At 42.4% G+C, this 26,124-nt stretch overlaps 1 protein-coding gene across 3 annotated transcripts in view; it reads right to left on the bottom strand.

The window, feature by feature from the left end:
• Window positions 1-26,124, bottom strand: part of DNAJC7 (DnaJ heat shock protein family (Hsp40) member C7) — a 42,199-nt gene that overhangs the window by 8,862 nt on the left and 7,213 nt on the right. The window contains exons 2-8 of one of the 3 annotated variants that reach the window (XM_015832219.1): window positions 19,238-19,326; window positions 18,621-18,745; window positions 18,431-18,544; window positions 10,221-10,295; window positions 7,340-7,458; window positions 6,085-6,238; window positions 5,292-5,468 (exon numbers count right to left, since the gene is read on the bottom strand). In XM_015832219.1, the coding sequence (XP_015687705.1) occupies window positions 5,292-5,468; window positions 6,085-6,238; window positions 7,340-7,458; window positions 10,221-10,295; window positions 18,431-18,544; window positions 18,621-18,745; window positions 19,238-19,326 (853 nt within the window). The remainder of the gene's footprint in view (window positions 1-5,291; window positions 5,469-6,084; window positions 6,239-7,339; window positions 7,459-10,220; window positions 10,296-18,430; window positions 18,545-18,620; window positions 18,746-19,237; window positions 19,327-26,124) is intronic. The other 2 variants (XM_015832220.1, XM_015832221.1) reach the window with 2 other exon arrangements.

The raw sequence follows: 26,124 nt of genomic DNA, 5'->3' as shown, positions 1-26,124 counted from the left end.
AATTATTCCAGCTGAGTTTCATATTATAGGCACTCCCAGGTGTTAATTGCCTTTATGATATTTCCTCCACTTAGCTTTGATTTCAAGATTTTACAGAATCACTTTATGTATTTCATTGAAGTAACTTCCTTGACTTGTTGTGCAACAGGTCAGATGCTTCCAAAACTCCTAAGTACTTGTACCCTTCTTCTGGTGTTACTGCTTTTATCAACTCTTCATTATCAAGTGTGAATCCATCATCTTCAACAATGTTTCCTGCCTTAACAGCAATTGTTGTACATTTGTCAATACCAAATTGCATCTCAATGTCTATGCTAAACTCCTTGGTGCTTTTCAGCAGTGAGCTGCAATTCAGCTTTTGTTTTTCCAAACAGTTTTAAATCATCCATATAGAGCAAATGGGAAAATGTTAACCCTTTTTAAACTAATTCATAGCCATAGCTTGTTTTGTTCAAAATGTTTGTTAGTGGTATCATCGAAAGTACAAATAACACAGGTGACAATGAGTCGCCTTGGAAGATTCTTCATTTGATTCAACTTCACGAAGTTCTTCTCCACAGGCCATCAACTTAGGTTGCCCTAGCTTCATGGAAGTCTTCAGGAATTTTTGGATGTTGCTGCTAATTCCAAAAATATTTAAGCATTTCTCAATCCAGCTGTGTGGAACAGAATCAAATGCTTTCTTATAATCAATCTAGGCCATGAACATGTTGGTTAGTCTTTTCTTTGAATTCTACAAAACCAATTTATCAATCATCAGTTGGTCTTTGGTTCCTCTTGAATTTTTGCAGCATCTTTCTGTTCTACAGGTAATATATCCTTATTTTCTAGATATCCATAAATTTGGTTTGCAATAATGCCTGTAAGTAATTTGTATGTTGTTGGCAGCCAAGTGATTGTCCTGTAATTTTTAAATTTATTTCCCTTTTCTGCATTCTTTTGAATCAAAAAACTTCTTCCAGTTGTTAGCCATTTTTTATTTTCTGGTTTCCAGATCCTGATTCATCTGGTTTGCTAATCTTGCATGCAAACTTGTTAGTGATTTCAACCAGAATCTATGCAGTTCATAGAGTCTTGATCTTGAGCTGCTACTACTATTACTATTACTACTACTACTATTGATTTAATCTTCAATTCGATTCACAGTCTGGGACTGGTAAAAACTTAATAGTTCAAGTCCTAACCAAGGACTTAAGAACTGTTAAGGATCTGGGATAGGCAGATCTGGATGTTTTATGGTGTTATAGATATTGTCGCAGAATGGAAGCTGTCAGCTATCTTTTGCAACTGACTGATGGCAAATTTGTCAATGCCAATGGTATTCAAGTGATGCTCCACTTGTTTTGGGATTGCACCCAAGGCACCTATTACTATTGGTATTACTCTTGCTTATCTTGGCACAGTTGTTCTATTTCTATTTGTATTTTGTTATCTTCTCCCATTCTTTCTCTTCTATTCTCTTCTATTCTGCTGTCTCCAGGCTCTGCCACATCCACTATCCAGACTTTTTTGTCTTTCTTATTGACAATGGTTAAGTCTGAGGTGATACATGGCAGGTGCCTGTCTATTTGAATTCTAAAGTCCCAGAGCAATTTAACTTCTTTGTTTTCTATGACTTTCTCTATTTAATGGTCCCACCAGTTCTTGCATGCAAGCAAATAATATTTCTTGCTGATCTTCCAATGTACCATTGTTGCTACTTTGTCATGCTGCTGCTTGTAGTCAGTTTGGGCAATCTTCTTGCAGTGCCTTACTAGGTGGTCCATTGTTTCTTCAACTTCTTTGCTTAAGTGGCACTTACTGTCCGTTAATATTTTCTCAATTCTGGCTTTGAATGCATTTGTCCTTAAGGCTTGGTCTTGTGCAGCCAGAATTAGCCCCTCAGTCTCTTTCTTCAACTTTCCTGTTCTTAGCTATTACCTTTGCTATTGCCAGGTCTTGTTATTATCTGCTTTTCTTGTTATTTTTTTTAATGGACTGGCCATGTAGTGCTTTGTCTTCCCATGGCTCCATTCTGTTCTGCATTTGGTCTTTCTGTAGGCCAGTTTGGACTCTTCAGTATTCAGTAAGCCTTCCCAGCATACTAACTTCAGTGCATCTTCTTCATTGTCCTTCAGATATTCTTCCAAAGCTCTTTTTTCTTTTTCAACCATCTGATGTTCTTCTTCAACAATCCATGCCCACCTATTTGCCTTGGTAGGTAGAGTCTGTCAATGTCGCTGCATGGATGGAAGGGCATTATTCATTGTCATCATTATCATTATTATTATTATTTAAGATTTAGACTTCAATTCAATTCACAGTCTGGGACTAGTAAAACTTAACAGTTCAAGTCCTAACCAAGAATCTAAGAGCTGTTAAAGTAACGTCTGAGTATATACAGTGAGGAAAAAAATTATTTGATCCTCCGTTGATTTTGTACATTGTTCTTTGCCCACTGACAAAGAACTGATCAGTCTATAATTTTAATGGTAGGTTTATTTTAACAGTGAGAGACAGAATAACAACAAAAACCCCCCAGAAAATGCATTTCAAAAAAGTTATAAATTGATTTCCATTTTAATGAGTGAAATAAGTATTTGATCCTCTATCAATCAGCAAGATGTCTGGCTTCCAGGTGTCTTTTATACAGGTAACGAGCTGAGATTAAGGGCACTCTCTTAAAGGGAGTGCTCCTAGTCTCAGCTTGTTACCTATATAAAAGACACCTATCCACAAAAGCAATCAATCAAACAGATTCCAAACTCTCCACCATGGCCAAAACCAAAGAGCTCCCCAAGGATGTCAGGGACACAATTGTAGACCTACACAAGGCTGGAATGGGCTACAAGACTATCGCCAAGCAGTTTGGTGAGAAGGTGACAACAATTGGTGCGATTATTTACAAATGGAAGAAACACAAAATAACTGTCAATCTCCCTCGGTCTGGGGCTCCATGCAAGATCTCACCTTGTGGAGTTGCAATGATGATGATAATGGGGAGGAATCAGCCCAGAACTACATGGGAAGATCTTGTCAATGATTTCAAGGCAGCTGGGACCATAGTCACCAAGAAAACAATTGGTACCACACTATGCCGTGAAGGACTGAAATCCTGCAGCGCCCTCAAGGTGTCCCTGCTCAAGAAAGCACATGTACAGGCTCGTCTGAAGTTTGTCAATGAACATCTGAATGATTCAGAGGAGAACTGGGTGAAAGTGAAGTCAGATGTGACCAAAATAGAGTTCTTTGACATCAACTCAACTCGCTGTGTTTGGAGGAGGAGGAATGCTGCCTATGACCCCAGGAACACCATCCCCACTGTCATACATGGAGGTGGAAACATTATGCTTTGGGGGTGTTTTTCTGCTAAGGGGACAGGGCTTCACCTCATTAAAGGGACGATGGAGGGGCCATGTACCGTCAAATCTTGGGTGAGAACCTCCTTCCCTCAGCCAGGGCATTGAAAATGGGTCATGGATGGGTATTCCAGCATGACAATGACCGAAAACACATGGCCAAGGCAACAAAGGAGTGGCTCAAGAAGAAGCACATTAAGATCCTGGAGTGGCCTAGCTAGTCTCCAGACCTTAATCCCATAGAAAATCTGTGGAGGGAGCTGAAGGTTTGAGCTGCCAAATGTCTACCTCGAAAACGTAATGACTTGGAGAGGATCTGCAAAGAAGAATGGAACAAAATCCTTCCTGAGATATGTGCAAACTTGGTGGCCAACTACAAGAAATGTCTGACCTCTGTGATTGCCACAAGGGTTTTGCCACCAAGTACTAAGTCATATTTTGCGAAGGGATCAAATAACTTATTTCACTCATTAAAATGTAAATCAATTTATAACTTTTTTGAAATGTGTTTTTCTGCATTTTTTTGTTGTTATTCTGTCTCAGTTAAAATAAACCTACCATTAAAATTATAGGCTGATCATTTCTTTGTCAGTGGGCAAACGTACAAAATCAGCAGGAGTTCAAATATTTTTTCCCTTACTATAGGCAGTTCCAAGTAAGGTTGTTTTTTGCAATGTCAGAATATTCAAGTCTGATAAGTTCAAAATTTCCAAGTATCTAGGCAATCCTTTGGCTATTGCTCCAAAGGCTCCTATTACTATTGGTACAACTACTGATTTCTTCCTCCACAATTGCTCAACTTAAATTTCTATTATTATTATTATCATCATCATCATCATCATCAAATTCATGTAATTCACATAATTCTCATAGCCCTACACAATCAGTGGGACAAGGTGGATTTGGCTGCTCTATAATCTGTTTTGCTTCAAATTCTTGCTGTGAGGTATTATTGGCTCTTCAAAAAGAAAAACTAAACAATTTGGAATAACAAAATCATAATACGGTTGCACAGTGCAAACCTTAAAAAGTATTGTTTCCTAAAAGAAGAATGAAATATTGAAGAGGTCATCCAAATGTAGCACATTCTAGAAAACATATATGTGGATGGTTGGCAGCTATTTAAGCTAATTCAAGGAAATATTCATCTTGACCTCATTTGCAAAATTATCAGCATTTGTTCTTATCAGAGATTTTATTTGCTGGAACAGATTACAATGGCTATTATATTTTTCCTGCTGTTCCCAGTGCTGCAGAAATGAACAGCCAAATGAATTAAGCACTTGATAATTTTGGGGAGCTTTAAAATGCAAGAGGCAAAAAAAGATAATGTCTTCTATGCTTAGTGATTTTCTTTGTATCCTTGAGTGTTTGTAGAATGACTTTCTGATTTTATTCTTATTTCACCAATTCTGTTAATCTCCAAAATATTTTTCAGGTTTTTAAAATTACCGCTTGCTTAACTCAAAAAGATCACATTGTGCTACTCAGTTTCAGCATCAAACATAGCACAACAACAGCAGAGTTAAAAATTAAAGAGACCCTATCTCCACTTTCCACATTTATTAGTAATCAAATTGCTTTTGAGCTAAACCCAAATCACTCAGATACAGTACTTGTAAATCCAGAGATCAGCTAGAACAAACACTATTGGCACCACTGTGGTTCAACTCTGACATATAATAAGATTTGTAAGGATTTAAATAAATAAGCAAACATAGAGGCATTGCTATTCCGAACAATTTCTCATGTTTGATATTTCAGGTTTCAGTGGTGAGATGACTGCTTCCAATGTGACCTTCATGATCTTTTACAATTGAAGGTCAAAAGAATTCTTCAAGCCCTTTTGTATTACACATTGCAATAAGGAGAGATCTGAGGTAATGTCTCCCACATTTAAAACTGTGTTAGAAGGCTTCAGAGATTCCTGATCTAAAAAAAAAAAGACTCTACCTGGGCACTTACTTTGGAATTAACAGTTCCACGATTACAATAGAGTTTGGCATTGGTTTTCCTGTTGTTTGGATCTATTGCTAGAGCCTCTGTATAAAGTGTAAAGGCCAGCTTGTAATTCCCTTCCTTGAAAGCCTTGTTACCATCATCTTTCTTTGCTTTCAGTGCTTTGGCATTCTGAAGGAAGAAGTGGGTCAAAAGATAATGAAAGTCTTTGAGTAATTAAAAAAAAAACCTTAGGCTGTCTTAGCAAATCTTAGTTGGCTAACTCGCATAAATATTTCTATTGAAGAATTACTCAATTCCCAATCTCAGGATCTAGCAAATAGAGAGAAATGTTTTGGGCACATCTCAATACATTATCAAAGTTGTGTAATATGAAGCAATTCATAATATTTGGAAGAAAAGAGATTATTATTCAGATGACAGCATTTCTTCTTCTCTACTCAGTTTGAAAATACTTAATTTAGCACATGCTTTAATAATGTAATAGCAAAAGGAGATTTCTAATTGCTACCACCATCTATCGTCCCTTGAATATGGCGTGAAATTTAGGATTTCTAAAGTAATTCCTGGGAGCATTCTGAAAAAATTCGGGTAAGTCAGAGTTGAACCTCTGCATCTTTTAAGTATTTATTTAAAACATTTTTAGCAACTCTTAGGATGCTGTAACTAGTAGCATCCTTCATCACTGAACATTGGAGTTCTGAATCAGCAAGATTTTAAAAGCCACACCCCACCCAGGCCTGTCATAAAACCCATACATCTCCCCAGCATTTCTTTTGATGCTTACACGGCAGGCAAGGCAGGCTTTATCGTGGTCAGGAGCCATTTTTAGTGCCTGGACGAAGAACTGCACAGCCTTCTCGATGCAGTCCTCATAGTAAAGGCAAAGCCCTCGGACATAGAGAGCATCAGCATTTGTTGCATCTATTCGCAAGATGTCGCTAAATACAGAGCGCAGGAGGAGGGGGAAAAAAATCACAGGACAAAAACAGAGCTGGGTACATTCTTACTCTCAAACCAAGACACCAATACTGTAAAGAACTTGTAGCATAACAAATATGTATTTCAAATCAATATGTGATGCCTCACTTCTGCAGTTTCCAGGCAAGGACAGCATCCTTTCTAGCTGTCCACTGTCTTTCTTTTTCTCTAATTCCTGACACTGGTCTTTTTTTTGCTTTTATTCTAGTGGACCATTTCCATTCCAGCTCCCTTCTGTCAATTTCAAAACAAGTATACACATGAGCATTTTTATTTATAATCACATTTGTATAGCCCATCTCACATAACTACTTTGGGGTGGTGTACTTAACAATTTTTGAAGGCTCCTATTGCATTTTATTTTGCTTTCTGCTGGGGGTCCTGTGGACACAAAGATACCTCAGAACTAAAAATGTTTTAGTCAGTTATACACACTAATTGTTCATTGTTCATTTTTCATTAAACACTAATTTCTCCAATTTGCTATAAATTCTGAACCTGATGCAGAATGGAATGATTAGAATAGTGAACTTGTTCAGGCAGGATTGAAGTTGTCCTTATCCTGTCTTTGTGGGTCTTCTGGAAATTCAGCTTAACAGGAAAGAGCAGAGTGTTATGCCAAAGTTAGCTGTGACTCACACTCTCTTTTTCTGTGACTGTGCATTTCTGAACAAGAAGTTGAATTTATTTCTCAGTACCTTTATTCGTATCCTTGTTTGATTCTCCTAAAATTACTTGAGGACCATTCCATTAGTTCATTTGATTTCCATTCCTCTCCTTTCCCATCTCTTTCTTTTCACAATATATCCCGGTTTTTAAATATTTTTAAAAACCGTGGTTTTTGCAAAAATGAAAAAAGCAAAAACAAACATAGATTCCACTGTAATTTAAAGAAATAAAAATTGTTTTGGGTGCCAATGTGTCTTCTCAATACTAGATAATGCAAAAGCAGAGTTCCAGTCTTTTTGTTAGAGTCAGGAACATGAGCTATTGCCCTCAGTGTTAACTACATTATTATTTATACATATAGGCTTTCCCATCAAATCTGTTATAGTTCTTACCTTATAACAGACTGGGCTTCAGAATAGCGACCTAGCAAAGCTAAACATTCTGCTTTTAGGATTTTGAACCGGTGACAGGCAGGGGCAAATTCTAGAGCACGATCCATACAAAAGACAACCTAGGAAATAGACACAAAAGAGAAAAGAAAAAAAACAGAACACAAAAACTCAGATATTGGTTTGAAGGCAACTCTATGCCTGCTGAAGATATGCGTGCAACCTGAATATCTGTAATAGTTGGGAGTTCTGCTCTGAAATCAAATTCAGGATAGGCAAAAATTAGTATCTTTTCCATTTAACTCATAATTCATAAAGCATATGGATAATGTATGTATCTCTCAGCAGCTTTTGGTCCTAATAACTAAATAAGAGTCAATATGTTCAGGGGTAGCATACCACAATATTGGTTACTATGGTCAATGTTGACAAGGGAGGAACATACCACAGTAAGTTTGAAATCTGATTTATTTTACAGATTATAAAATAAGAATACTTATAGATCTGCATAAAGGGTCTTTTGCACAGGATGCATATCTTTTGCAAGTTAGCCTAAGGCTTTGAAATGGTACTAATTTTCAAACACCAAAGCTCAGCCTCTCCCAAAAATCTTGTGAACCTTTTTATGAGAGCATATAGAGAAGTTTAAGAAGCACAAATACCCCCTCCCCCCCAAGTAACTAAACTGCTACTAGTCATTGATTAAGGCCATTCACACGTAATACCTGATTTTTTCTATTTTTTCTACCTAGCAGCAGTGGGAAATCCACCCCCCAAAAACAGGTAAGGGGAGGCTTTTCTGCAGGTCTGATCTTCAGGATATTCCTGTGGAAAATTACATGAATCAAGCCTTTCCAATATGCAACCATAACCTCCCATCTATTAATTACTCTTGGAAGAGCATAAGAATTTCTTTATTTTGTAAATGATGCTCGGTTGAAAATATGCACGTAGTCATTTCCAGAAGTACTAACAGGTGAAGCACACAGTCTTTATTCATAGAAATTATTGGGTGGAATTTGTTTTGAGAGCAAAATAAACCTAAACCCAAGTATGCCACAATCACAAAATGGGGGAGGGGGGTTGTGAGTACTACCTAAAGATGCAAAACATGAATATGGACAATAGATAATAGTAGATAAATCTTTGCTATTTAGAAGTTCTTCTTTCGGAATATTTCTCCTGGCATGGGGGGGGGGGGGGAATAAGAAAAAAAAGCTATAGATTACTATCTATTTTCCACACTCTTCATCTAGACCATTTTCAGTCTTTAAACTAGATGCCTTTGCCCCAACTTCTATGTGACCAGGACAGATATGGCTTAATAATACATCAGTATCTATTTTGCATACTTCTGTATTCTGGGGTAAAAGCTTTTCTAAATAAAAGGGGATGGTACCTTCTCCATTATTTCCAAAGAAGTAATGAGTGCTAGAATTGAGTCCGCATAAGTCCACTAGTTTATCTGTCACAGCTTCTCTGTTCATGGGACAAGCCTGCTCACTTGTCACAGTCCTGCTTCCCTTCACAGAGACAGCTTGTTCACTATATTAGTCCCCACTTCCCCCCAGCAGTAAAATGATTTTTGAATCACTGAAGAAACTTGATTCACTGAAATATAAGCATAATTCAAGGGAAAACGTAAATATCAACATTCAGAAAATGGATAATAGTGAATTGATCTTAAGTTAATTACCCATAATGAATTTGCATATGTCCTGCTAAGTGGAATTATGTCACCACTCAAGCAACCCAAAAGAAATGCATTGATGGGGTAGATAATGATGAGAAAAATGGGAGTTCATTGAGCTGAAGATCCACTTGCCCCTAAGCTCTCAGAATTCAGATTTCTACTGAATATAATTTCTCAGCAAATTTGTGCTAAAAATTGTTATTATGGCATGGGACATATAAGACAACTCAAAAGGTACTGTAAATACTTTTTCTGCTATAAATTTCATTTTAAAAACATTTAAGAATGGAAAAGATGAGAAGGCATACACAAAAGCAACCACCAATTTTATCTTATTCATCTGAAAGTGTCAATTCCTCTGCTCTTAAAAATGAAAATGTGTGTTATTTAATGAAATGGTCCTCTCATTTTTCTGAATGTTTATTTAGTGTCCTGTGATTGCAGAAATTTTGAGAAATACTGCACTAGAAACTTAAGAAACTGAAAATGTTAAAAGTGGCTTCAATGAAGCAGCAGCTACAATGCAAATGATGAACCCAAATTTCAGGCCTCAGTGAGTGTTCTCATGGTCTCTCAGCTGTATATGAAGAGGACATTGTTGGTTTGAGGCTCAGCTGGATTCTCAAATTCCCTTCCCCCAATTCTTCTCACTGGTGACATCACCACTGGGTGCTGTGGAAAGTGCAGAGACACTCCAGATGATGGAGCCACAAAAAGGAGGAGCTTCTTCTCCAGAAACAAGGGACATGTTTGATACTGCATAAGGGACAGAGAAGCCTAGATAGAGCTTGCTTAAGACAAGGCAGATTTCTTCCTTAAGACAAACTTCTGATTGTCTCTGGTGAACCAGCTGCTCTTAGCAATTAGAAAGCAGCATAGTAAGAATTCACTAGGTCAGACAGAGGACTTAACATTGAAAGAGTGGGGCTAAGCAACAATACCATCTTGCTGAAGAGCAATTAAGAAAAAATATTACTCAGAAGAGACAAAAAAAGAGAGGGAGATTGTGGTCTGAAAAAACAAACAAACCTGTTTCCCATTTATGAAAAGGATGAGATTAAGTAAATGTGAGAGCAAGAAAGAAAGGAGTCTCATGGCCCCAACTAGGCAAAATTAAAAAAAAGTTTTCTCCCTCCCTCCCTCCCCACCTCATTCCACACACATACATACACATCAATCAATCTTTATCACCTTTCGGAAGTCCCGTTTTTCAAAGTCAACTTCAGCAATTTTCTCATATTCTAGAACAGTTTTGGCACTCTTAAGCTGGAAGAGAAGTTATCATATCAGATTAGTAAATATTAACTGTATGAAAGGCATCAGGCATTTCACTACTGAATGAATTCACAGGATTCTCAATCAGCTATTAGCCAGAATTCTGAGAGCAAGTAGAGCTCAATGTATCTGATAGATAGCAACACTGGGGAGTCTAATGTTTTAAATGTTATATTTATTTGAACTTCATAATGATACCTCTGTTTTGATAAACAACATTTAATCATCACTTTTCAACACAATCTTAATAATACAGGCTAATACAGGATGCACAAAGTCTTATACCCAGGATATCTTCAGGATATGTGATTAAGAATCAGGTTTCTAGCATACATGACTTCTGATGTTCCTGAATATATTCAGGCAATATTTAAGATATGCTACAGCACTTGTGGGCAAAATTTCTGTCCTCTATAATATACACACTGCTGGAGGACTCTAAGAGTTATGCTTCTCTGCAAAGCAACTCTTTACAAAAGCATTTACATCCCATATTTAAAGGAGTCAGCATGATAATACAACATGGGTCCTCAAACTGTGTTTTCCAACCTCAAGGATATCATGAGCAATCTACTGAGAATGGGATTTTTAAATATCGGACTAAGCCCAACAGATAAAGCATTGGTGTTGTTAGTTGCAAAGTCGTATCCGACCCATCGCGACCCCATGGACAATGTTCCTCCAGGCCTTCCTGTCCTCTACCATCTTCTGGAGTTCACGCCTACTGCTTCAGTGACTCCATCCAGCCACCTCATTCTCTGTCGTCCCCTTCTTCTATTGCCCTCAATCTTTCCCAGCAATAGGCCCTTCTCCAGTGATAAAGCATAAGTGCTGCCAAAAGATCTTCCCCCTTTGTCTTAAACTCAAGTAGTTTCTGATTTATAGATATAAAAGGGGCAAAATTTGGAGCAAGTTCTGAAACATGGCTAAAACTGAAAGTGTCTCTTATCTGTCAAAACCACCCATCATTTAAAAAAAAAAACTGTGATTGAGCAACAGATGTTGGTTTTTAGCATTTAAATAAATTCAGATAATTTCAAAAACCTGGTTAATATAACATGCTAATTGTATTAACTGTCATTAAGATCAATACTGTGCACTTAAGGCAAATGGAAGGAAAAAATGGAACAATTCACACCAGAGGAGGGATCATCTTGTAGATTTTATCCTTAATAACAAAATTTTATTGTGTCATGTACATACATTGTGTACATTAGCTTTTAATCATTTGGAGAAGTGGTTTAAGAACAAGCATTGTTCCAGTAAGAACATGAGGGGTTTTAAAGAAAATCCAGAAATTCTGTATATAAAAGAAAAAGGAAGTTTTCTCACCAAGCAAAGACTGGTAGAGATGGGGCGTTGTCTTACCTGAACGCCTTTTCTCAGCACGGAGATGGAGGATCCACCCATGGGTAGTAGACTGTATTCCTGCCCAATCAGATCAAGTCAGCCAAAGTTGCCACGCCCGTCCTGGACCCTAGATCCCAGTCTTGACGCGAGTGAAGCCATTGACTGACATAGGACGTACTGGCTCATAAACTAACTGTCCTAGGTAACAACTGCCCCAGAAGAGATAGGGAGGGAAGGTGGATCCTCCATCTCCGTACTGAGAAAAGGCGTTCAGGTAAGACAACGCCCCTTCTCCAGCACTGGAGATGGAGGATCCACCCATGGGACATACCAAAGCCTACTGTCCCTTAGGGTGGGAAACAGACTGGTCCGGTGTGGCATTTTGATGAAGTACCTGTTGGAGGACCCTCCTACCGAAAGAGGCCTCCGCGGAAGCGAATTTATCAATTCTATAATGTCGAATAAATGGAGAAGGCGAGGACCAAGTGGCCGCTCTGCAGATATCCTCTATGGACGGCTGAGTATCCCAGGCCGCAGAGGTAGAAGCGCTCCTGGTGGAATGGGCCGTGACACCTTTTGGAACCGGCAATGAATCAGCTTGATATGCCCCGGCGATGCACTTTCTGATCCACCTGCCTATTGTGGACGAGGAAACCTTCCGACTCTTGGAAGAAGGGTGGGAAGATACGAACAGGGCCTCCGATTTGCGGAAGTCCGCTGTCCGTGAGATATAATAACTGAGCGCCCTGCGGACATCTAAGCTATGCCATTGCCGCTCCAGGGCGCACGAAGGGTTCGGACAAAAGTCCGGGAGTACAATGTCCTGGGTCTTATGAAATGGTGAATTTACCTTCGGTATGAAAGTGGGATCGAGACGAAGGATCACCCTGTCTGAGCGGAAACAACACAGATCCTTGCGGACCGAGAGCGCCGCCAGCTCGGAGATACGTCGAGCCAACGTGATTGCCACTAAAAAGGCCACCTTGTGGGCAAGGTGTTGAAAGTCGCACGATCTCAAGGGTTCGAAAGGCGGCCTTGTCAAGGCCAGAAGTACCCGTGGCAATTCCCAGGACGGGTACCTATGTACCGTGGGCGGCCTGGTGTTCGCCGCTCCCTTGAGGAAAGATCTGATCAAGGGATGATGCCCTAACGACTCTACAGAGTCGCAAGATAGAACTGTGGATAGAGCAGCTACCTGCCTGCGTAATGTGTTCGGGGCTAGTTCCCTCTCCAGACCCTCCAAAAGATATTCCAAAACATGGGGAATAGTGAGTTGAGCAAGTGACAACTGCTTCCTGGAGCACCAGGATTGGAAATTCCGCCATGTGGACTCGTAAATTCGGTTAGTGGAGGGACGACGAGATGCTTGAATGATGTTGATCACCCCTGTGGAACAGAGCTGTCTTGACAAGCAAGACCGCTCAAGCGCCAAACGGCTAACTGGAGCCATTGGGGATCCTGATGGAGGATGGCCCCCTGACTGAGTGAGACTCTGTCCGGGGGAATCCGCCATGGGTTCGTGATGGATAGGCTCATAAGATCGGCGAACCAGGGTCTCCGTGGCCAATAAGGAGCAATGAGAAGTACCTCCGCACCCTCTTGGAGGATTTTGCGAACCACCGCCGGGATCAGAGGGAGCGGCGGGAAGGCATAGAGGAGACCCGGGGGCTATGGGGACCGAAGCGCATCGATCTGTTCCGCCCCCTGAGAGGGGAACCAGGAGAAGAACTGGTGTAATTGTGTGTTGGCCGGGGACGCGAAGAGATCCACTAGTGGGCGGCCGAAACGGTGACAAACCTCCTTGAACACCCTCGGATGGAGGCGCCATTCCGAGTGGTCTATGTTGGCCCTGCTCAACCTGTCGGCTTGAGTGTTCTCCTTCCCCGAAATGTGGTCGGCCTTGATGGAGGCCAGGTTGTGTTCTGCCCAGGATCCCAACAACAGTGACTCGGTCAATAGAGCTCGTGAACGGGTGCCCCCTTGCCTGTTCACATGAGCCTTGGCAGTCACGTTGTCCGTGAGGACAAGGACGTGTCGCCTCCTTACCAGAGCATGAAAATGTCGGAGAGCTAAATGAATGGCCCGCAACTCCAACCAGTTGATGTCATGCCGAAGGTCCGAATGGGACCAACGACCCTGGGCCCACTGCGATCGAAGGTGCGCACCCCAGCCAAACAGGCTGGCGTCGGTCGTCAGCAGTGTTCGGCCCGGTTCTTTGAACAGTGACCCCTTGAGGGTGGCTGGTGACAGCCACCATCCGAGGGACCGCACTACCTGAGGGGGGAGTCGCACCCTTTGATTGGAGGCACTGAGGTTCTGCCTCTGAAAGGGTAGCAGGAACCGCTGTAGTTCCCTGGAGTGGAGTCTGGACCACGGGACAATGGCTATGGTCGATATCATTTGACCCAATAATTTGGAAAGGGTGAGCAAGGACGCCGTGCGTCCCCTGCGTACCTGGAGGACTGAGTTCCTCAGGTTGTCCCGGCGTTCCTGAGATAAGTACACCTTGCATTGCAAAGTGTCTATTATGGCTCCCAGATGTAACAGTTTTGTTGTGGGGATCATGTGACTCTTGAGGAAGTTTACCGAGAACCCATGGTCCTGGAGCACGCTCACTACCAATGCTAAATCCGTCTTGGCGGACTGGATGGAAGATGACTGGATCAGGATGTCGTCCAAGTAACATTGGACCCTGACCGGAACCATCCGTAAGTGAGCTGCCAGAACCGCTAGGATCTTGGTAAACACCCTGGGAGCCGATGAAAGGCCAAAAGGTAGGGCCCTGTATTGGTAATGGTGACCTTTGTAAGCAAACCTTAGAAACCGTCGGTGGGCGAGAGAGATGGGGATGTGAAGGTACGCTTCCGTGAGATCGATGGACGTCAGGAAGTCTCCTTTTCTTACGCTTCCCAAGATGGATCGGAGCGTCTGCATCTTGAACTTGCGGTAAACAAGATGGTAATTTAAACCCTTGAGATCCAAGATGGCCCTCCATCCCCCCGACGTCTTGGGAACGACAAAGAGGATGGAGTAAAATCCCCGACCTCTCTGGTCCACCGGAACCGGTTCTATGGCCTGTATGTCCAGAAGGTGTTGGACGGCGTCGCCCATCAACTTCCTCTTTATTCGATTTCGAGGGTAAGGGCAAGAGATAAAGCGATTCGGGGGATCGGAGATGAACTCCAGATAGAGGCCGTTGCGTATGGTGTTGAGCACCCATGAGTCCGTGCTGGTAGCCTCCCATTGGTGGGCAAAGAGAGATAGTCTGCCCCCTATGGGAATAACCGTCAGGGAGTCACTTGGAGCGCCGGAATGGACGGCCGCTCCCCCGAAAGGGCCGCTTACCCTGAAATAATTGCCTGGGTTTAGCCGTTTGTCCGTCGTATTGCCTGTCCTGCCTGTCCTGTCTGGCCGGAAAGGGGCGAAAAGGCTGGAAGGACTGGGTGTAAGTGTACCTGTTGTTAGGCCGAAAGGACTGTTTGCGGGGATAAAAGGTTTTACGTTTCTCCGACTTGTTCAGAATGTGGTTGAGGACCTTGCGCTTGTCTTTATTTTAAGTAAGGTACGGTTCTAAGGCCGCACCAAACAGTTTGCCTCCTTGGTATGGGGCCGATGACAGACGCCACTTTGATTTGACGTTGGCGCGCCAATGCTTCAGCCAAAGCATACGCCTCCCCGTGACGCTGGATGCCATAGCCTTGGAGGCAAACCTGGTGGCTTGGAGGGATGCATCTGATGCATATTCCATGGCCGCTATCATTTTACTTAGGTCCTGGTGAGAGCGGACATCATCAGCTGGGGTCCGGGCCTGAAGCTGTTTGAGCCAGCGATGGGCGGATCTATTAAAGAATGAAGCGGAGGAAGCCGCTCTAATCGCCCAGGCCGCCGCCTGATGGGTCTTACGATAAGCGAGTTCGGACTTGCGGTCCTCCGCTTTGAGGGCTTCCGATACATCTCCGGGTATGGCGGTGGAAGAGACCAGTGGACCGAAAGGTTCATCCACTGTCAGTACCTCTAATGCCTCTTCCAGCTCCTTAGCTACATGATAAAGTCTCTTGTCAGTAGCGCTAGGCAGAGGGAGGGAAGCTGGAGAAGCCCATTGCTTTTGTATAGCGGTCATGAACATGGGAGGGCATGGGATGCGATGCTGAGCCGCCACTGGCTCAGTAAAATTGGGATCTAACTCCGGATCCGGGGAAACAGTGGCCGCCATTGAAGGAGGCTCAGATCCCTGGTGGGCTGTGGCTGCGACCTTTCGGAGCAGAGTGACGAAAGCAGAAGGATTAAACATGCCACTGAATGTCGGAGCATCAGGGGAAGTCTCCTCCTCCTCAGACATTGGAAACCCTTGGTCAGTGCCCTGGTCGTGGAGGGATAGGCCCTCTGAGTACGAGGATTCCGATGGTGAGGAAGGTGCTTCATAAGTCTCCTCATCCTGACCCTGTATAGGGATGGGATTCACAATCGGAGGTCTAGGCGGAATAGCCCTGGCGTTCAAGGCGCTGTCAACTGCTTGCGCAATCAAGAAGGCCAGGCGCTCCTCCGAAGGCATGGGGACAGACTCCGTAGGTCGGAGGCCTGCAGCTGTAGGGGTGAAAGTTGCCTCTGGAGGACCGTAATGAGGCCGCGGAGCAGGAGGTACGGGTGAATGAGAGAGTTCTCCCGTAGTCCATCCCCTCGGGGAAAAGGCGGGAGGTCCCAAGGGTAGAGTGCATGTTAATCCCTCGGTTTGGGGGAGATCTAGTCTAGCTGCCTTTTGTGCTCTAGAAAACTCCTTTTCGAGGGCCTGATGTCTCCGGCTGGCTTGTTTGTCTGCCCTCTTGGAGGTCTTGTTCGTAGACCTGCCCTTGGTTTTTGAAGTAGGCATGTCAGGACCCTCCAGACTGGGTGGAGCGGCAGACAATAAGGTGGGTAGAGGAGGCGCAGCGGCTTCTGAAGAAGGATTGGTAGCCTCCATTCTCAGATAGCACAGGGACTCGAGTGGGACCCCCCGGTATCTAGAGAGTACAACCTCTGGGTGAGGACACACGCACTGTGGGTACCTATGGAACCCAGGTACTTTTAGGAACCCACTAAAAAATATTATTGGTTGGAAAAGGACAGGCACACTATCAGTATGTCTGGAATCCGGCCTAATTTGAGGAGGAAAAGGACAGATGCTCTGATGGAACACCTGGAATCCTCTTGGCCAAATGGCAAATAGCAGTCACGAAAGGAGTGACTTTGTTCCTTAAATAGCAAGCAAGCAGACTAGGAGACACGAGGATCTGAGGAGGAATTTTGTAGGGCTGCTCAGGATCCCTATCACAAGCTAGATCTAACTGCTAATAATGTGGGGTGAGATTCCAGACGGAGAAGGTCCTCAAAATGGCGGCCGGACCTCAGAATGGCGGCCTGTTGAATACTGGGCGTTTTGTGCAATGCCAAACCCCCCCCTTTTCCAAGTAAGTGACTATTTTAACCCTGAGAGTAAAATATAGTCGGGGAAAGCCCTTTATTTCTTCCGGAACTGATAGTTCTCCGGCTAATTTCCTCGACGCGCGGTTCAAAATGGCGGCCGCGCGTGATGGTAATGAGCCCTGAACGAGCTGCAAGGCTTCCCCGGCTATCTCCCTCGTCGCGCGGTCCAAAATGGCGTCCGCGCGCGCTGGAATCAACCTTTCACGGTGAGCTGCAATGCCTGAGGGAAGAAGTTCCGAAGAGCAAGGAACCCCCGCTGGCGCGCCTAATATGCAAATGGGGGACGAACGGCCGTTCGTCAGTCCCTTGAGCCAGCAGGTCTCCCTTGCCGCTCGCGCCCTTTCTCCGGCCGTTTGTCGGCGATTAGTGAAAGGGCTACCTTCCGAACTGTCTCTCGAACGGCAAAACGGTCCCGACGGTTTAAGGCGCGCGCGCGTCTCCTTAGTCGAGGTGCCGATTCGGAAGGCCCTGAGCTTGTAGCCGATCCCAAACGGGCCTGCAACGAGCCTCGCTTGCTGCAAGGCAAGTTTTTTCACTCCGTTCGTCACCGGGCCGCAGCCGCGAGCTCCGGTGAGAACGGATCCAAATAGATGTTGGGAGAGGAGAGGGGTGAGAAGGATCCCCTCCTTGGGAGAGGAGAGGGGTGAGAAGGATCCCCTTCTTGGGAAAGGAGAGGGGTGAGAAGGATCCCCTTCTATCGTGTCAATACTGGGAGGGGGGGAAAGGAGAAGGAGCCCCTTCTATCTGATCACGTTCCTACTCCCAATTGAAGGCTTGGAAAATTTTTTCTAACAGTTCCCCAATTTTCTCGAATTAAACTAAATAGCCAAAGAAGGTGGAGGATTCACCAATAGTCAAGACTATACCTGCCTAAGAGCCAGAGTTACACGTCCGTCCATGGGCAAGATCAAGTCAAGACTGGGATCTAGGGTCCAGGACGGGCGTGGCAACTTTGGCTGACTTGATCTGATTGGGCAGGAATACAGTCTACTACCCATGGGTGGATCCTCCATCTCCAGTGCTGGAGAAACAGTATCACTTATTCTCACAGACTTATTGCCAGGACAAGGGACGAACCTTTTAATTCACTAATGTACTGTGTATAACTGAAAGACTGGATTAGCTATATACATTCAAAAAGAAATTTAAAACTTAAATTCGGTATTCAAAAGAAGTGTTAACTAAATCAATATAACCCAGTGCAACATATCTTGAGACATTTATCAGTGAAACAAGGGCTGCTGAACCAGATCAATCATCCAAGCCTGGCACCTCAAATATTCTGTTCTTCAGATAAACCGTATTTAATACCTTACCTCTTGCTCTGCCTGTGCATTTTTATGATCCAATTCTAGAACTCGTTGGAAGCAGCGACTGGCAGCCATGGCATTCCCCAGAGATAGGTGGCACTTTCCCTCTCTTAGATGTCCCTGAGAAGATAGGAAAATTATGAAAGCGTGCCACTGTGGTGGAGAATTAGGAGAACTACACATATGAGTCACATACCCTCAAAAAGCTATCGTCCATTCTGACTGATTGCTGAGCATCTCCCAGGGCCTCCCGAAATTTGCCTAACATCATGAGAGTGGCAGCACGGTTTCCATAATAACTGGCATTGCTGGGACATGTATCTGGAGGACATGAAACAAGAAAATAGTGTTCATTTAGAAGCAGAAAAGAACTCACTTGCCATATATCAAATGTTTCTTTTTGAAGGCATTTTCAAAAAGATAAAGAGAAAGCTATGTGCTATTCTACAAGATTTTGAACTTGTTCTCTCCACAAAGTAGGTTTTACTTTTTATTTAATATTAATAATGCTTTTATTTTGATACACAGTACTAGATCCATACTGTATCTCTAGAACAGCCCTAAATCAGAGAATATAACATAGACTGAAATACTGATATACATGAAAAGCTTTACTCTGTATGCATTTATATGGTTTTCTGCATTAAAAATGCTGGATTTGACTGCTGTAAAGAATTATCCACCTGAGCCAGCTCATACATACCAGAATAGAGACATTTCCAATTGAATGAAATAAAGGCCTTCATGACCTACAATTGGGTGTGCCCAAAGGTCAGTTTTCAGACTTCCCATCCCTTTCCTTTTCATTCTCACCTATGGCTTTTGTATAGTAGTTGTATGCTTCATTGTAGTCCTTTTTGGCATAAAATGCATTTCCTTGCTCCTTGAAGGACTCTGCTTCTCTGAAAACCCAACAAAATATTATAATCTGAAATGCAGCAGCCTTCAATCCAAGCGAGACAACAGCAAAGAGATGATAGATCTATCTTTATCTTACTAGAAACCACACTACCTGAACCCTGAATAACAATTATGTTAAGTACTGGAAAATGGTTCATGCTACTGAATGCACCTTTCTTCATAAAACATTTATTCTCTCAATGATTACCACAATTAACCAATAAAATAGCCCTTAACTAATAATAAACATAATCCCATTTCTATTAAGAAATGCAGTTAACATTTCTTAGTTTGCAATAAACATCTGTAGCTTGGGTGTAGGATGAGGGTGAAGGTTCGTTCTCCGAGCTTGTAGGTGCAAAGGTTCCGACTAATAAAACCACATAAAGCAGAACTCCGAGGCTTGAAGTTTCCTCAAAGTACATTTATTGGATACATAATATCAGCATAGTCAAAAGTGAAACCAACTCTGAAATTTCCCTAGAGATTCGAAGTAACTAAAAGCAACACTCCCTTCCCCTCAATTATGCTAGAAATCACACTACCCAATGAAAGCAATTGGCAGGATTCTCAAATCGTCTTTACTCCTCCTTCCTGCACCTGTGGGAATGACCTTGGTTCCCCCGGGACTGCATAGTGTTTTGTCTAGCGACACGAATAGCAATTCTACTTCCCCCCATCTATGTGGCAGAATGAAAAAGATGGCTTCAGCCAGGTTCGTTTCAAAAGTTGAAGGTCTGACCCCCCCGAAAGGAAAAGGAGTTCCTGCAAAATAATAAGATAAGTACACATTAATGTGATGCTAATCTTTTGATGGTTCCCTAGACTTTTGGAGATGTTTGTCATGAAATTTATTTATTAATCTTTCTGCCTTTATATTCCTATTCTTTACCCAGGTAGCTTCTGACAAAGGGTAGCCTTTCCATTGAACTAGATACTGTAATTTCCCCTTGTACAATCTAGAGTCAAGAATCTGTTTTATTTCATAATGGGTATCACCATTCACTATGTTGGTCTCTGGAGTGGTTCAAGGTGTTGGCCTCAAGGTTGACTCTGTAACTGGTTTCAACAAACTGCAATGGAAAACTGGATGTATTTTCCCCAATAGTTGTGGGAGCTTTAACTTAACCATGACAAGGTTAATAATCTTTACAATGGGAAAAGGACCAATGAATTTGGGTTCCAGCTTCTTACAAGGCAATTTTAATCTTAAGTATTTGGTCGAGAGGTAGACCATCTCTCCTATATGAAATGGCCTCTCGGGAGATCGCCTCTTATCTGCCTGCTGCTTATAAATCTTTGCTGCTTTTTCCAAGGCTTGTTTAACATTTGCCCAAGTGCTCTGCAGTGTGTTTACTCATTCGGTTAGTGTCAGTAAGGAGGGGGGGCTTCTGAGGGTATTTTGGCATGGGTACAAATTCCCTGCTTGTTGATACTTTAAAGGGAGTAAGACCGGTACTGCTATGCACAGTATTGTTGTAATGCCACTTCAGCAAAAGGCAGAAGGTCTGCCCAGTTAGTTTGCTGATAGTTAACATAGCATCTCAAGTATTGCTCCACCATTGATCGCTTGTTCAGCAGCTCCATTCGTAGTCGGATGAAAAGCCGAGCTGACCCCGAGTGAATCCAATCAGCTTCACAAACTCCCGCCAGAACTTTGCAGTGAACTGGATCACCCCAATCTGATATGACTCTTCTCAGAGCTCTGTGGAGCTGATAGATATGCTTCAAAAACAGTTTTGCTAGTTTCTGAACGGAGGGGCGAACAGGATAGGTCAGGCTATAAAGTGCTTTTAAAAAAGGTCGATGACAGTCCAAATCATACAGTTCCCGCTATTTTCAGGAAGTTCAATGATAAAATCCATTGCGATTTCTTCCCAGGGCTGGGATGGTTCCGCTATGTATTGTAACAGTCCAGGAGGTTTACCGGGTCCTTCCTCCACCTATGGGAATGACCTTGGTTCCACGGGACTGCTCGGTGTTTGTCTAGTGACACGAATAGCAATACTACTTCCCATCTCCGCACATCTATGTGGCAACTCAGAATGAAAAAAACGCCTCCAACCAGGTTCGTTTCAGAAGTTGATAGTGGGTTGGTTTCCGGACATTTCGTTAGCAGGCTAGGTAACATCTTTAGTGGAGTTTAGGGGATGTCTGTGTCAATACTCTTCTGTTTATAAGGACTTCATGTATGGGTGTGTCAAGTGAGGATCTTGTGATGGGTCAGGTGTGAGTCATCAGTGGGAGGTTTGTGATGGGTCTTGTGATGGGAGGGGGCTTGCGTGGCTTGGTTGAGGGTCGGTACTGTCTCTGGTTGGCTGATTGATTTGGATTCTGAGGGATTCGTAGGCTCATTGTAGATCAATATATCTGTTGATGAAATTGTTTGTGGAGTGACAGGCTTCGATGAACTCATGAGTGTGGCGGCAGGTAGCATGGCCGATGGTTTTAATGTTGCTCCAATCAAACTGGTGATGTTTGGTGTCGGTGTAGGTAGAGATTAAGGATTTGGGATCATGGCGTTTGATTGCCAGCCAGTGTCCCTGGATCCTGGTTTTTAATGGATGTGATGTTTGTCCCACGTAGAATTGGTTGCAATTGTTACAATTGATTTTGTAGATTACATTATTTCTTTCATTCTTCTGTGTCTTGTCTTTGGTCCTGGATAATTCCTGGCGGACAGTTACCAGTACTTACCATCTGTAATTCTGATAATCATTTATACTGAAATTAAATAAATTACATCAAAAATGGATTCCAAAATCAGACATGGAGAAATTGCATTTGCTTGCAATATAGTTCTAGATATGTTTTTAAGCAATTACACTTTAATTAATAAATTTAGATCAATCTTAATGCACTTTTTTGGACTAGTGATTAAGACATCAGTCTAGAAACCAGGAGACTGTTGAGTTTTAGTCTTGCCTCAGACATGAAAGTGAGCTGAGTGACTTTGAGCCAGTCAATCTCTTTCAACCTACCACCTCACAGGATTGCTGTTGTGGGGAAAATAGGAGGAGGAAGGAGTATTAGGTATGTTTGCTATCTTGAGTTAATGATAAAAAATAATAAAAATGGAATAAAAAGAAAAAAGAAAAACAATAAAAGTGAAATGTGTAAATATAGGTAAATAATCCCAGAAGCAGCAGTGGCAAACCATTTCTGTTGTTGTCAAGAAAATGCTTTAATGTATCTTTTAAAAATGCTATGGAATTCTGGAAATTGCATAAATAAGAGCTTTGAGGCTTGTCACTTATTTGCATGTGCATGATTCTAAGTGAAGTTTGCATTCAGTTGAATGATCGAAGACAACAGCTTGTTTCTACTCTAATGGCTGGTTAGGGTCTGCCAAATTCATACAGGATATTATCAAACTATGTCAGAATGGGAATATAGCACTTTGGCAAGCAGGCTCTTTACAGAGGAATGTACTACTAGACCTTTTGAGCAAGCTGGGAATTCAACTCCCAAACTAGCTGTTGCAACAGCCAACCATAAGAAACAAAAAGCACCCTTGAATCCAAGCTAATGGCTCTAAATTGGTTTCTTCAGTGGAATCCCATCCCCCCTAGTACTCCTGGAAACAGCTAAGTAAAGCTGTTTGGCCTGGACAATACAAGCCATTTAGGGAGAAAAAAATCTCAAGAGAGAAAAAGAACAATGGAGGGTTGTATTGGTATGTGTTAACATGGTTTAACCTCATTTTGACCTCAACCCACTGGCCACCCTCTCTAGACTCCTACCCTAAGGCAGTTCCCATTAGAATGGAGCAGTTTAGTAGATTAGGTTGTAAATACAATCAATTAATCCAAAAATATTTCATCACAAACAGGATGATGGAGATCAAGACTAAAATACATACTGTTCACATTCAATGTAGACAATCGTGTTTAATTCAAGAAAGTTACAGTGCCCTTGATTTGACCTAGCCTACAAAAATTTTAAGGATTAAGAGAGGGATGGCACATGTAATCCAATAGGTATAATAAGATCCACGTTCCTATTCCCACTATTTTTAACTGTGAATATATAATTTGAAAATCACCAGGGGTGTGTGGGGGGGGGGGGGGTATTGCCAAGAAGAGATTAGAGATATCTATATTTAAGGCTCACAATTCTCCACAGCAAGCTAAGGACAATCAGAATGTAGTGAAACTATTATTGCATAACAACAGGATATGAAATCATGGCTTGATTTTAGACTTTTTAAATGTAAACAAGTTATAACTCCCCAAGGATGTATCAGAGAGAAATGGTCCTGTTAAATCTGAAATGAAAAGTTCTTATTTTTTTATTTTGGAAAACAACAAAATAGAAAAAAGCCAATGCTCACAAGGATTTGATACTCAAGGTATATTTATGCTCCTTGTTAAGCTATAAAGTAAAATAATAATAAAGTAAAATGATAGTACAAAATACAACTAATGCAATGCCATTTAACATTTTTTTAAAACAGCATCATTATCTGTTTATAACAACATTTGCATTGTACCAGTGTGCTACAGTAATTATGAAGACAAAGAAACAAATAACATCAGAACTTGGAATTGTATTAGAATATCTATCACAGGGGTGGCGAACTTATGGCACGCGTGCCAGAGGCGGCACTCAGAGCCCTCTCTGTGGGCACTCTCGCCATGCCCCAGAGATGGCAACCATCCCTCTTCAACCAGCCGCCCGCTAACTCGCCGAGGTCCCACATGGCTGGATGCATCCCAGCACCCATGCGCTCGCTGGTCTCTGTGTGCAGGGCTGATGGTGTCAGGCTGCAGCCACCCCGGTCCCTGCCTCACCTTGCCCTGTGACAATAGCACCCCCGCCCTGCCTCGCCTCCCCCCCACAGGACGAGCCTCCTGCCCACTGCCCCACCTGCCAGAGACCCCCTGGATCTCCCCCAACTCTGCCCGGCCCCCACAGGCGTCCCTCCCCACGAGCAACATTGAGGTGATCACGCCCACCTTGGCCACACCTACCCAATCTGCCATGACTACCACATCCACACACACCCAGTGGGCCACGCCCACCCGGCACCCGGCGATAAATAAGTGGGTTTTGGGTTACAGTTTGTGCACTCGGTCTCTAAAAGGTTCGCCATCACTGATCTATCACCATCCCACTGCAGATTACACACAGGAATGTTGTGTAACAATTGGTAGGGGTTCAAGGCAAGTCATGTATTCAGTAAAGTTAAACTGCCTTTACTTATTAACCCATTTTAATCTCTGAGAAAACTTCTGAAAAGTTGCAGTTTCTTTAAATCTCAAACCACAAACTAGAAACTTGGGCACTAAAGTCTACCCACTTTTATCCATATAGTGAGTGTTCTATGTTTTAAGATGCAATTTTGGAAACAGAGTCCTGTTCTTGTTTACTAAGGACCGGCTGCCAGAACAAGAGGGAAAGTCAGGATCTCCTGATATCACAAATGGTTGTTTCTGCTTCCAACAGATGCCATAGTCTGAATGAGGTCATTCTGTAAAGCTTGCGCTGATGTAGGCTGCGTTCCCCACTTGCTGCTTTTGAAGCTGAAGAAAGAATCTGGTTTGGCTAAAAATACTATCTAATTTCCTGAATAAGTCTTTTTGTTGGGCAAGAAGTTGGTGTCCATCTGTGAACTCTGGGGGTGAGATACAGAGCTACAACAAGAACTAAAAAAAGAAAAAGAAAAAAAATTCTCCCTATAGTTCTAAGCTTCTAGGGAGCAAATAGCTATGCTAGGAAAGGTGCCTCTTGAATGTGATACCATAGATTGTTATGGTAGTGAAGAGGTAAATAGTAAAAAATATCCACAAAGTTGAACAGTTAAAAAAAAAGTTCTTAGATGTCAAGGTCATGATAACATCTTGAGAGGACAACAAAATTATATAGGACATATTGTGGGCAAAGATTTCTAAGGAGCACTGGCATTCCACACATGGCAACAAAAAAGCAATGGTGTTAATAGTAGTTTTCTCACTACTACTTATTGTTCCCTATAGTGTGCAGATGTAATTAAAGGTTATACATCTTTTACATCAATTGGTGATTTAAGCAGAGCAACAGCCTAATATTTTATTTGCACAAAGTGTGAGATTGCATAAAATTCTTAGGCACACTCTCAATTCATTAGGAATTCATTATACATATCCAGGAGTTCTTTAGATTAGAAAAGATACAAGGAGTATCTATGGAGATTCTCAATCATCCAGGTCATGGTTGTATTTTTTCCAAAAGACAACTGGACATTCTTGGTTTTTTCTTCGAAAACGTTTTGCTTCTCATCAAGAAGCTTCTTCAGTTCTAACTGAAGTTAGAACACTTCTCTTACATAAGAAGTGAAATGTTTTCAAAGGAAAAAAAAGAAAATCCATTTGCCTTTTGGAAAAAGCATCTTTGGGATAGTCCACAAGGATTTTTATAAAAGCAGAAATTTCATAAACCAAAGATCAGCTCTGAAACAGCAATGCATAAGATCAGTAAAATCCACATAAACTAGGGTATATGAACTATCTCAAGTTAAGTATAGGTAGTCCTCGAGTTAGAAGTGTAATAGAGCCTGCACATTCCACTCGTAACTCGAAAACTTGTGGGAGTGAATCTCGTACCTCGAAGGAGATGACTCCCTTGCTCGTTAAGACACACGCAGCTCGTTAAGTGCACATGAGGTATCTCAGGGCGGGGAAGGTCATGGGGGGCCTAGTGATGGAACAGGCCCCCAAGGCCTCATGGACCCACTAAGATACCTCATGCTTCCCCCTCCCTTCTTGCTGCACCGGACTCACTTAACTTGAAAAGATCTGTCTCCTCTCTCTGCTGCGGTT

This window comes from Protobothrops mucrosquamatus, unplaced genomic scaffold, assembly GCF_001527695.2.
Source record: "Protobothrops mucrosquamatus isolate PMUCROS unplaced genomic scaffold, P.Mucros_1.0 scaffold1, whole genome shotgun sequence".
NCBI lineage: Eukaryota > Metazoa > Chordata > Lepidosauria > Squamata > Viperidae > Protobothrops > Protobothrops mucrosquamatus.
The sequence above is the reverse complement of the archived record's forward strand: the minus strand, read 5'-3'. Positions and strand labels throughout refer to the sequence as shown.